The sequence below is a fragment of the Belonocnema kinseyi genome, chromosome 3, assembly GCF_010883055.1.
Source record: "Belonocnema kinseyi isolate 2016_QV_RU_SX_M_011 chromosome 3, B_treatae_v1, whole genome shotgun sequence".
Classification (NCBI taxonomy): Eukaryota; Metazoa; Arthropoda; class Insecta; order Hymenoptera; family Cynipidae; genus Belonocnema; species Belonocnema kinseyi.
The window spans coordinates 38,655,387-38,668,900 of record NC_046659.1 but is presented as its reverse complement, the minus strand read 5'-3'; the positions used below and the strand labels follow the sequence as shown (position 1 = coordinate 38,668,900).

Sequence of the window (13,514 nt, the reverse complement as noted above, 5' to 3'; positions counted from 1 at the left end):
AAAAAAAGACTCATTTGAGGTAAAAAATGCCACCTGAAATTTGACTTCGGATTCTTGTTGTGTTAACATGTGGGATAAAAGCCTATATGTTTGCGTCCAATGTTTCGGAAGCACTGCGAATATGCCTTTTTTAAATATGCACTTATTATTACAATAACTAATTAACAAGTTTCACATCTTCAGAAAATATGTTCCTTGACACCCTTAAAAAGTCTGGAGACTATTTTTGAACGGAATTTTTAGAACTTTGACCGACAGGATTTCAACAAAATGTCGATTATTATCCTCTCCAGAAGTTGTGGCATGAAGTACACTTAGCAGCAAAGCGGTTTTTATCATTGAATTACATAAAAATGGCTCACAAAAGATGTTAAGTTTTCATCTAATAGCAAATAAAATAAATAAGTCAATTTTCATTTCATAAAGCTCAATTTTATAATAAATATTGAAAAAGAGATCTAGTAATTGTTATAAAATTCACGAAGATATGCATTTTAAAATTTATTGTTCATAATCGTGTCTCATTTACAGAAAGGTTCACAGAAAAGGATCGACGCTGTCAGTGTAGGCGGAATGGGGGAAGCCGCTGTGGCATGCCAGGAGCTCGCGCCTGTTCACCTGTTCAAATTGCAAACAGTTTCAATATCTCAGCAAAACATTAAAGTATCAAGATTTTTTTTTTAATTTTGCAGAAAAAAATATGGCCCCCCCCCCACCCTCTTGAAGAAAATTCTTTTTTTTTAAGTGTAAAAACATAGCACATGTCGAATAAATTTTATTCCGATTCCATTGAGTGAAAACTGACAAAGTTATTCTATTTGTTTATGACGAAAAAACATACTTTTTTTGTAGCCATGTTTATGCATTTTAATAGCAGAAAGTCGTTTTGGTGCAAAATGCACTTGATTAGAGACATATTTTCTAAAAGTTTGAAACGTGTTAATTAATGATTGCAATAATAATTGCAACTTTAAAAAAGGGACTTTTGCACGGTTTTTATTTTTTTCCAACTAAACAAATGAGCAAATCTTAAAGTACGACACGTGATTACGTAGATATTTGTAAGACCTACATTTTGTAAAGAAACTTTCTTCTGGCTTTCTTCTGGTTACAATAAACAAAAAACTTGTTTTTGCTATTTCTTACGATTGTTTACACATACATTACTTCAGAAACCTTGGTCGGAAACATATAGACTTTTGTTCCACATGCTAGTACTACAGGAATCTGATGTTAAATTTGAGGTAGCACTTTTTACCTAAAATTGCACAGGGCGCCTGGGCTAATACATTTAATTGTAGCGGAGTGATAAACAACACCAATTAACGGTTCTCAGTAAGGGACTTCCATACTTTCCCTTAAGCCACATTCACTCGTCATTTGGGACTGAAAATTGCACTCATGCCTGTACAATACGCTCGACAAATAGTAGTTGCATTCATGCGCTTGTATATATTTATTCGCATACAAATCTACCTTCTAGTGTGAATGTGTTTCAGTAAATGTTCGAATATTATTGTGAACGTCTGCCCACGTTTCTTGCGCCTTTATTAAATATCTGTATCGTTAGATTCGTTAGCATTACAATTACTATAAAACATGACTGAAAATATCTTAGACGACGTTTGCTGCAATTATCATGGGTTTTGTCTTCGCCTCGAGGGCAGACGACGAGTTACAATAAATTTAATATTTAGCTTCAAGTCTTGTCAATTCTGCATTACTAGCCTGCTTTTATTTGATTTCTCGGTGTCTGCCAGCAACATGAGAAAGCGTGTTCTTTGTTAAATAATAGTTGTTCAAGTCTCGCTTTGATTTTTTTTCAAAATATAATATCTCCAATAGATCAGAATTGTTCATAAATGTAAAAAATATGGAATAAGTTTCCGTTTCAAATCCGAACGCACGAGACCTGAATACCTATTTAATTAATTATTACAAGATCAACCTAGATCGAATTTGGTAAAGTCGTAAACCCAAAGGCTCTCTTAAAGTCCTTAGGTACTTATCGTAATTATCGCAACTATATTTTAATTGTTTCCATTGATTTGGATTTAAAATCTATCTAACTTCTGCCTATCTATCGGTCTATCTATCCGGCTAATTAAATTGTAGGTACAATACATGTAATTACAAATTGTTTATCATTTAAAACAATGCGCTCTTCTCTCGCGTACACATAATATAATATCTACAATTTGCGAGGTACTCGAACCGTTCGTGAACGTTTCGTTTCGTCTTTTACTATAGTTAAAGAACCAAATTGCAATATTCCCATATAAAAAAGGTAGGTCAATTTTGCTTAAAAAGCGGTTACTTCGATTTGTACAAGGCAACATTCGCAGACATTTCGAGAAGCCAGGCTATATCAATCATCTCAATATGGCTATCAAAAGACGTCTGCCTCCATTTGTTTCCTAAAAAGGGAAATACTATCAGTAATAAATCTTGAAGATTGTAACAAAGAATGAAACACCGATAAAAAGAAAGATTGCACAATATACAAACATAAAACGTTCCCTTTCTCGCTCTCGTGAGCTCAACATCTTGTTTTTAACATTTGACCCACAAAATTGTATAAACGTGTTGACAAACTCATGCATAGAATCACATAGGGGCTACCATAAAAATGGTGAATTCAGGCGCGTCCCACTGCCACATCATTCCTTTCTAAATAGGTACGTATGAATTATGTTCTACGTGCGTATCAATTATTTTATTTGGCCACTGAACATTAACAATGTTTTTATCTTTCGCTTTGTTTCTTTCTTCAGGTAAGATTAGTCTTCTTTACAGGTTATTTTTGATAAGTGCGCTACAAAACGCAAAACTAAACTGTACTTATTTAATCCTCTCATTTATCATCGACGGACATACAAAAGCACACGTGTTCTGTTTTAGATTTCTCTCTCCATTTCTCGTCGTCACTTTTTTTCAACCGTGTCCTCTTCTAACCAATGATTCGATCGATCAATCGGGAATTGAGAGTTAATGGTGATTCAATGAAATGGAACGACTCGCGATTTCACTAACTGGCCCCTTTTCGTTTTGTCCCTTTCTCGTTATCGACTTATTCTTTGCTAAGTTTAACTCTCGCTCTCCTCTGTTTTTATCTTCACCTTCATTCAGTAGTTAGAAAAGTGGCAGGATAATAAGTAATTTTCTATGAGAGTTTCCTTCGTTTTTTATCAGGATTATGAAAGGTCTTACACTAGGAAAAAGACACTTTAAACATCAGGTATTTTAATCCTTGTGACCAAATTTGGAAGAGAGAAACTTAAAGTACGTCACAGCAACTTTCTGATTATTAGCCATTTTTAGAGCCTTAACATAAAATTTGAACTACTATGTTCTTTGAGTAAGCTAATATATTTTAAAATAAAATACGGAGATATGATTTTAAATTAGATGTCATAAATAACATGTATTTCAAATTTGTACTACAGTCTCATAAGAACGATTAAATGCATAGAAAAATAATTTTTTTAATTTTATGGTTCAACTAAAACTTACGAACTTAGATAAATGATTTTAATTGTGTCTTAAATACTTGAAATATATAATTAATTAATATAATGCTTTAATAAGCTTCAAATTAATCGCTAACAATATAAAGTTAGACACAATTTGTTGTTCGTGAGATTAATAGTCCTTAAAATAAATTGTACTAAATTATTTTAAAAAGAAATGAAAACTGATTTAAGGTAAATCAGTAAAAACATCTATTTTGTTATGTAGATACGCTCTAGAATTATTTCTAGTTTTTGGTAAACCTAGATCATCAAACTTATGACTAGGAATATTGTAACCCAAATCTCTTTCAACATTTTCTATGATTTTTTTTCTTTTCTATAAACTATTGGCCGAATATTATGACTTGAAAATAACTGATTGTGCTATATGCAAATGAATACAAAAATATATCAGTATTTCATTACTTTATACAGAAAATAAGAATATAAATGGGTTACGTAAAATAATTAATCTTCGAATAAAACTGCCTTATAAATATCCGTAAAAGAAAAATGCGACGTAAACTAGCTATTCAAAATAAAAAATGTAGGCATTTTTACAGTCCCTGGCCATATTATATACATATATAGCTTCTGTCTAATAATATGGCCAGGGATTGCCATCTATAAACATTAAACATTTAGTTGTGCAAAGCAATTATTACTTTTTTTAAGCTGATATGAAAAGAGTCATTTTAGTCGAAAGTAAAATTTGAAGTTACATTACAAATTGTTATTTTATTTTTAAAACCAGCACTGAAATCAATTCTGAAGCCTGCTTTCAATTAACTCTTTATCTATTTCATGTGAACGTTATTTAACGATAAATAAAAAAGAAAATCTTTCAGTTAAACTGTATTAAAAATAAATTTTAAAAGATAATCTGCTACATCATAAGCATTACAACACGTTAAAATAAATTAGAAAGTTCGTTAGAGCGAGAGACGTAATAAGTTCGCGATTATGTCCCCGTTATACAAACGAAACATGCTTGCAATACGGATAACAAGCGTTCGTATTAAACATTGCAAAGGTGGAAACAACTTAAAATTATCCTTTCCATTAGTGTGCCTTCCCAATTCCCATTGTTCCGAGTTGCATCAAATTACACATTTCTTAGCATATAAGCTCGAACCCTGCCATAACTTTTCCGTGAAGTCATAACAAGTTTGTTCGAGTTTTACATCTTCAAATGAACGAAAATGCTTTCGAGAAATTATTTGGCACCTGAAGCTGTGATCGTTGCGTATTGTCCTAGATAAAAATAATTTTCTTTTAATACTTCTTGTCAGTCCTTTTCACAGAGGAATATCTGATTAGTAACTGTGAGAAACTCGAACCACCTGCGACGCTTTCATATATCAGTCGAAAGTCAATTCAGCAACTTCATTGAACATATATTAAAGCACCTGGTCAAAAAATTTACTTCTTTTCTTTTAGAAACGTCATGTCTTTAAGAGAAGAGGTAATACAATTTTAGAGAACTTTTTTAATCAGGGCATGCATATTTTTTGTTTAAAAATATATACGACCTGTCGGCCTTTACACAACTTTCTGTATACCTGGGTTGTATACTCGAATTTTCTAAAATAGGTTTTTGTTCATTTTTGATACAAGAAATCAACTTATTGCCAATGCTAATGCAGCGAATTGTTTGAAATGGTTTCGCAAAATTCTATTAACACTAACATACCCATACATTTGTTTATACTTATAAAACACGTATTAAAACTACAAACATTTATAACAAGGCAAATATACATAAAACGACAATATATCTTTTCACTTTCAAAAGAATATTACATGCAGCATCAATTAACAAACTTGAACTTTTGTATACATAAGAATCATAAAAAACGTCCACCTTCACACGTCAACTTATTTTAAAATTAAAAACCTTGTAGTTTCCTCTTATCCAGAATCAAATGTTTTAAGAGACAATTCTGAGATGTTTACTCAGTAACTGGCAGTGATTAGCGGTCTCTGCTAGAGAACCGTGCGCGCGTTAATTTCGCGAAATTTTTATCGCTGAACTTAACTGTATGCGAACTTAAGGGTGCATTAAGCCTTTTGAAGTCACCATTAACATATAAAAAGAATTCATGTTATCCACGCAGATAAACTCGAACGAAAGTTTGCATGCAGAAGACGCCTCATTCAGAACATTATTTACTCTTGATTTGTTCTTTATGTCAAATGGAATTGTTCTCATTCGAGATTTCTGAAAATCTGCTTAAGGTCGTCCCTTTTTACGACAATTAATAACGACACGAAGCCTAACGTCACCTTATGGCACTTACTTACAGTGAAGGCGATTAATTCATGGCAAAGTCACGAAATTGAGGACAACTCAAAGCTTCTTTCTTCAATGCGATGCATTCTTCACATTAGAGTCTAAAATTGTGAATCAATTTAGAGGCCCTAATTTAGGAATGAAATAATCTTTTGATGTGAGTGCAGATTGTTAAATTTTAATCTGAAAGAATTCCGAGTCTCAATGAACGACTGATGACGCTTCATACATCTTGAGAATTATGGCGGGTGGTATCGATAAGAAGAAAATAGTTATGAAGATGAAGAGGAAGATCGATAACGTTGGGCAATACAGCGTGAATTGTTCATTACACACTATCACATTTTGAGGTTTATGGCTCCGGATCCTGGCGATAGGAAGTATTCTTCGTGAAACGGTTAGACAATTAAGCGTAGCTTAATCGCAAATAGGAAGCATTGTGCATACGGAGGATACGGTGATTCATCGATCGGGAACGATTTGAGTGGAGTTCGAATCACATAGCTTGACCGCGTCCAGCGTGACGAGCCACTAAATGAGATCAGTTATCGACCCATCGACTATCGCTACATCCACGCACGATCCGCTTCTTCCGTGGTCGAGGTTATGCCAGGACTCTTTTCTCGCGGACTCGAGGATGCTAAAAAGCACGAGATTAGACGTGCCTCTTCATGTGCAGTGCTAAGTGATCGCTGCGAGAAAAACAACGGTCGCAGTGCCTACATTTGAAGGGTTTTGCGCCAGTATGCTTGCGATAGTGGCGTGTCAGCTCGTCTGACCGTGCAAATCGCCATTCGCAACCCTCCCAGCTGCATTTGTATGGCTTCTCTCCTGAAACAAAACAAAAATCGGGGTTAGATTTTCGGTTGAAGACAAAGCTGCAAATTAAAGATGAAAAGGGTTTTTTTCTGAGAATAATTCCCACGAAATGCATAATCGGCACATGATTTTTTCTGATCTTTTGTCATTCAAAGGTATATGGAAATTATGACAATTTAATTCTGAGGAAGATAGTTACCAGCTCATGAATCCGGGGAAAATGGACCACCACTAATCGTTGTCTATCGTCAGACCTATATGTCTAGCACACCAAGCCAATGAAACACTCTTCGACCAAATGTATAAACCTTTTTCTTTTTGATGTTAAGATTTTTGACCAGGGAAATGTCTTAATAATTTTGATGTTAATTTTTTGTATCTATATGATCTATAATCAACATTTTATTAATATTGATTAAAAATTTGAAACAAATGCTATCTAGCTATTCATTCTAGTCGAATTTTAACACAATCATATCATTATTTTCAATAATGATATCCATTTCTGTCCTAATGTCTATCACTCATTACAGCGTGCATTCTACATAATTGTAAAACATCTCTCTAAATCTAAATTAGTGAAGAGAGTCACTGAATTATGTTAGTGAAAATTTATATTAGTATAATCAAGAGTGATAGTACTTTTAGGTTCACACTTAATACCAACAAAGGAATCAATCGTTTTGGTGGATGCGGTACAACAGAAATTATCCAACATACGCTCAAATTCTTTAAAAGGCATGGAACTTGGTAAAGGTGTTCTTTTTGGCCAAAAAAAAGATCCGGATAGGATGTCAACGAATTTTGGAAAAATTTAGTGCCAAATAGAAAACGGTCTATTTATTTAAAAGGTCCGGTACCTTTAAAATAATAGAGATGATTTACTTTATAACCTTTATGCATTCGCTTCAAATTTCGTTAGACCCGCGTTGGCGCGGGCTGTCAGCTGACCATCCATGTTTTTTCATGATTATTATGCTGTTCTTCTCTACTTTTCGTAAATGATTCACTCCAATGAAAGCAAAGGAACTCTGATGTCAGCGACAATTAGAATTATATCAAACTGTGTAACAACATTTCAAACATCACAATAACGGATACAATTTTGGTGATTGAAATTTGAAAACGATTAAATTTTAAAAAATTGGGGACCTGCAATATTGGAGCTATCATTTGAAATTTCTATCATGACAGTTTGACTCAGCACACTAAAAACCTTAGGATACTATCATATATTTTACAAGAATAGAACCACCTTTAAATTTTAGATTCGCCATATTCGAAATTCGACTCTAATTTTCGAATTCTATTATCAGACTTGAATTAAGTGGCCCTACAAACTTTAAGATATCCACTTTTATCAAAATAGCAGTACATTGTTAGAAAAATCTGTATGACTTTTAATATACATGTGTATGTGAAGTACATATATGCAATACCACTAAAGAAATGTATTATTTATTGGTGCAATGAATTTGATATAAATGTTTTTTAAATTTAATATACAGATCGGTATAGCAGCATACGTAAAAACTCAAAATTGCTTTTATTTCCTTAAATCTTTTCAAATATTCGCAATTGAATAAATAATCTAGAATTCGCCGACTTTGTCAACTATGTTCTGTACTACAACGTTCGTACCGACCCAGTATCAGTGCTATTTTACTTCAACATCAGTTGTTAACGAGTAGTGAGTCAGTACATAACATATGTATAATTAGGTATTTTTAATGCATTAAAAGGATAATAAAGAGTGAAAAGCTTCGCGAAATCGTGAAAAATGACGAATGACATCTTCACATGTCAAGTGGAAACATCAGGGAAATCCACGAGATATGTTCTTGGTTTCTAGGAACAGCGCGTTGGTGTAATATTAAGTACTAAGTAATCCATTCTGACAATATATAGAAGGCAGGTTGACGTTGATGAGATCACAGAGGAGAAACACACAATGCATAGTCACCAACTGTGGGGCGAGGGTTACTCAGCTGACAAGCTCGGGGAGTTTGCAGTAGTGTGTCATAGCTCTCGAGGACCTCACAACACCAAATGCGATCAGGCTCTAGCTATCAATACACCTTCCGTTTTCTAACCCCTACGCATTTTCTAGATTTCCAAAATGCCCGACTTTCCTTCATGAGAAAAACCCATGTCTAACCTTTAATTATATGTAGTTTGCAAGCTCCTTCTTTCGTTACTATTTTTTATCCTATAGAAATAATTGCTTATACGGTTGGAAAAAGAGAATTTTCAGGCATCCATAGACTTATTATATAAAAAAATAATAAATAAAAATGGAATGTCAACATTTAAATGATTAACGATTAAAACTGCCCATGTCTTTTCTTTTTCACGCGATGTAATTCAATTTCATAGAAATCGGAGTTTCTTTTACTCAACGACATAGAAAATATGAAAGACTTTGTCTCAGCAATATAAAGAGTTTTTAGCATCGAATTTATACTCGGAATTTTCAAAGAGAAGAAACATTTTTTAATTTAAGGTGTGGAAATATGCGTCCGAAAAATAGTCATCAATTAATCTATTACTCTTACATGACAATAGGCTGTCTTTTACTTCCTCTTCCGAGGAATAGACATATCTGGGGGACCAAGAACACTGTCAACGAAACAAGTTATTCTTCAGATTTTATTTCCCTTGGCGTTCGTCAATTTTCGAATCCAAGAGAGGTTTATTATCGACTAGCAGATTCTTTCCCTTTATAAAAGCCTTAACTCTAGACTGTTGAAACTTTCTTATCTACCCATAGCTTCTTTCTCTCTAGTCTCTCTTGTAGCGATGATGTAGCGATATACAAAGTCCGAACAAGAGAGCTTGGCAAGTCTTCATTGATTAGTGTATTGTCATGAAATTTTTGCACAATAAGGTTTTTCTCTCGAACATTTCTTTGCAGAGAGAAAATTTCACTCCTCGGGATAGATACCTCGGCAGTTAGAGCAGAGTTACTAGTTTCAGCAGTATGCGCTTTAATAAAAGGTAGAAGTTCAATCATTTGCCATATTTTCAATATTTGCCATATTTGCCACTCCTTAAGCGGGCACACTACTCTATGATTTTAGAAAGATTGATTTTTTTATTTGGCTTAAACGATACTTTAGGATTATAAAAACAGAGCCTCACAATTACATTATTTATCTATGGAAGTTTTCATGACCTGCCATCTTGTTTATGTGAGGAAAACTTAATATTAGGATAATAACATTATTGTTTTTGATTTACGTAGGTTTTGTGACCCCCCTCTCTTCCCTTAGGTAGTAACGTAGTTTATGGATGACCCCTAAGGTAAACGATTTTTAATATATAAAATGTACATCCATGCGTATGCGTTAGGCGATTTCAATTAATCTTGCATCTGAAAAAACGTATAAATTATGGGGTTGGTAAGAAAGTTTTTAGTAGTCTCTTTGGTAGACAAATTTCCATTCATTATTTACAAACAAAAAACTTACTTCAAACAACATAGGCACCATTCGTACCCACAACCTTTCGCTAAAGTTAAGGAAGAGAGAGAATGCCAAATTTGTAGAATTCTAGAGACTTATGATTAACTAAATTGGTGAGTACAGAAATTATAGAAACGCAAAGACTTTCTTGCCAACCCAATATAAGCTTTCTTTAGAATTTTTGCTAGTAACATAGCTATGGGGCTACGACGCGACAGGACGCCACTGATTGACCGAGCAAGGTTCTGTTCCATGTTAAGTTACCTCTCAACACACATAACTCCACAGTGTACTTCTTTAGTACTTATGGATGTGTAGCAGGCTTCTATGCTACTTATGCATGCGCAGTAGATTTCTACTATACTTATGTATGTGTAGTACAAGTTTTCAATACTTACATATACTTATTATTTGATCGTGTTCGCTTGAAACTTGTTACTCGGGGGTCTTAAGGTTCGCTGTTTACGAATATGCAGTTAAATTTGAAAAATTCAAAACGGCGGATCCAATATTGTGCACGAGTTTTAGAAATTCAAACGGATTTGCTTAAATATTGGCAGCTGGTCCTTCACCCCTAGACAAAAACACGCCCCCCCCCCGCTCCAAAGGCGCATGCGAATAATTTAACATAGGGATCATTTGAAATTGTTTATTTCAGCCTTTAATTTCTGATATTAACGAAGTTTCTAGCACGTCATGGTCCAGCTCTACAATTTTTCAAAAGTAGCTAAAAACGCCGTTTTTTATGGTTGCAACACCTATTTTCTCTAAAAACGTGACATGGTGGGATGTTTTTGAACCCAAATTCGTGTTCAGCACGAAAAATCCAGTCGGAAAGAGTAGGTGCCATCTTATTCGCAAAACTCATGTAGGACAGTGTAAATAATCAAGTACTTACCGAATCAATGCTTGTACAAAACCGATTCGTCTTTGTCGGCTGAAAATCGAGAAAAAACATTCAAACATATACAATTCGTACTTACGGAGAAAAAAAAAGAAAACTCACGACCAGCACTATTCAGAGAAAGCGAGCAATCATCATTTGAACAAGAGTCCCAAATGAAAAAACAATGACAAACAAGCAAAACACATAAGTTTGAAAAACTAAAAAACTATTTCAAATATTTCGCAAAGATTTCGGATAGATTCAAAAGATTTCACGAACGCATAAATGATTTGCCAACGATTTCGCGAAGATTTCAATAGTTTTACAAATGTTTCAAAAAATATTTAAAAGATTTCATAAGATTCCGGAAAGATTTCTCAAAGATTTCGATGATTTCCTAAAGAATTAAAGAATGTCGGTAAGATTTAAACAATTTCAGAAATATTATTGAATATTTTAAATATTTTATCAAGATTTCAATGATTTTCTAAAGGTTTCACAATTTTTTTTTGAAGATTTCGGATAGTTTTAAAAGATTTCACAGAGACTTCAACGATTTTTCTAAGATTTGAACAATTTCAAAAATATGACAAATATTTTAAAAATATTCTAAGTATTTTATACAGATTGCGATAAATTCCTGAAGATTTCAAAGATTTTAAAGATCCCAGATATTTCTTAAAGATTTTGGATAGACTTAAAAGATTTTACACGCTTCAATTATTTCTCAAAGATTTTTACAATTTCACAAATATTTTCAAATATTTCAAAAATATTTTAAATAGCCAATAAAGGTTTTAATTATTTCCTAAATATATAGATTAAGAAGTTTCACAAAGATCAAACGATCGGACGAATCTAATAATCCGATTTCATAGGGGGGCAAATCAAGAGTTAGCCCCTTCCTGGGCGATTTCTGAGAGGGGCACGGCTCCCCTGATAGCACAGACGGCTTTTAACAAATTTTTTTCAACATTAGTGATTATTATACGGTAAAATTAGAACTTTAAGGTATTTTATAACTAATTTTCAGTTTTAAAAAAATTATTATTTGCTTAGTCAACCCCCCTGTCAATCCTGAAAATGTGTTATTTTTTGAATAAATGATACCGCTTATGAAGATTATGAGCTATATTTTTTATTTAACATATTTTGAAACTGTTAAAAAAAATCTTACCTGTATTCATTTTTTTCTCTAATAAATAATTAGAATTGAGGTTTTCTTAGCATTATATAAATAACACAATTAACGAATGTTAAGAGAAACATTTTGTAGGAAAAGTTAGCACTTTTGAATTAATATTTTTGGTTAAAGAGAATTGGAAACAAGTTAAACAAATCAACCCTGAGGATGGGGTATTGAATTTCAAAATTTATGAGTATTATTGGAAGGTGTTCTTTTAAAAGAATTTTTTTCGCAAATGGAAAAAATTGAAACCCTTGGGATGCAAGATATCATGTATGCTATTTCTTTTTTTTTTTAGGAAACGCGTGTCTGCTTGCCACCTACACGGACTAATTTCTTGCGTGTAAGTCCATTTGAAAAGAGTACTTTTGGCCGGTTTTAATTTGTCAAATATTGGCATGCAAAAATAACGAAATAAAATCAAAATCGAAAATCGTGCAATTAATAATCTGTGGTTCAAAGAACTCGGCAGTACGCTTGCTTATAGGAATTGTTACTAAATACACATTATTGTATCTTCGCATCTGCAGAAAGCACCCTTTTACGACACGGAATAACTTTACTGGTAGAGATTTTTCTAATTTAAATAATTATGTAATACTTTTTCTCTTGAAAATTCTAAAAAGACTCTCAGACATCAAAATTGATTTATAAAACATTTCTGTACATTGTTCATCATTTCTATTCTTTGCTGAAATACGTTAATCATATTTCTTTAACATTGAACAATTTTTAATATTCCAATCTGATTAATCGCAATTTATATTTCCAAAAAACTTTGATTTTCATTAGTAATAATGTCGATTTTTTCCAGCAAGAGTAATGATTAAATTAATTAAATTTGTAATCAGAATGGCCGTTATCATTTTATTTTTTTATTTTTTTTTTAACTAAAGTATTTTGCTTTTTTGTTATTATTTCTCATTTGGGGCTTTTGATAAAATAATTATCTAAAGCAGGACACGGTTCGAGCCTCTATCACCACCTAACATCCGTGCGTGCATCCCCTTCCTCCAGTTGGATTTTTAGTCCCAAACTCAACATGTCTCGTAGAACCGCGGTAAATCAGACTTATGACCACGTCTGACGCCCATTGACTCATCTCACGATCATCAGAAGTGGTCATAAGTCTGATTTACCGCGGTTCTACGGGACATATAAAGTTTGGGACTAAACATCCAACTGGAGGAAGGGGATGCAAGCACGGATGTTAGGTGGTGAAAGAGGCTCGAACTTGGAAAAATCGACATTATTACTAACAAGGAAACTATCCCAGGTGTCCCTCACCGATTTTGATGAAACTGCAATATGTTGTAGTACATCGAAAAATAAGAGACACGTATTTTTTTTTATC

General features: G+C 33.2%; 1 protein-coding gene across 1 annotated transcript in view; it reads right to left on the bottom strand.

The window, feature by feature from the left end:
• Positions 1-3,850: 3,850 nt before the first annotated feature.
• The window catches only part of LOC117170253 (Krueppel-like factor 6), a 491,461-nt gene continuing 481,797 nt past the window's right edge, over positions 3,851-13,514 (bottom strand). The window contains exon 6 of the mRNA XM_033356891.1: positions 3,851-6,636. Within this exon, the coding sequence (XP_033212782.1) occupies positions 6,461-6,636 (176 nt within the window). The 3' untranslated portion in view covers positions 3,851-6,460. The remainder of the gene's footprint in view (positions 6,637-13,514) is intronic.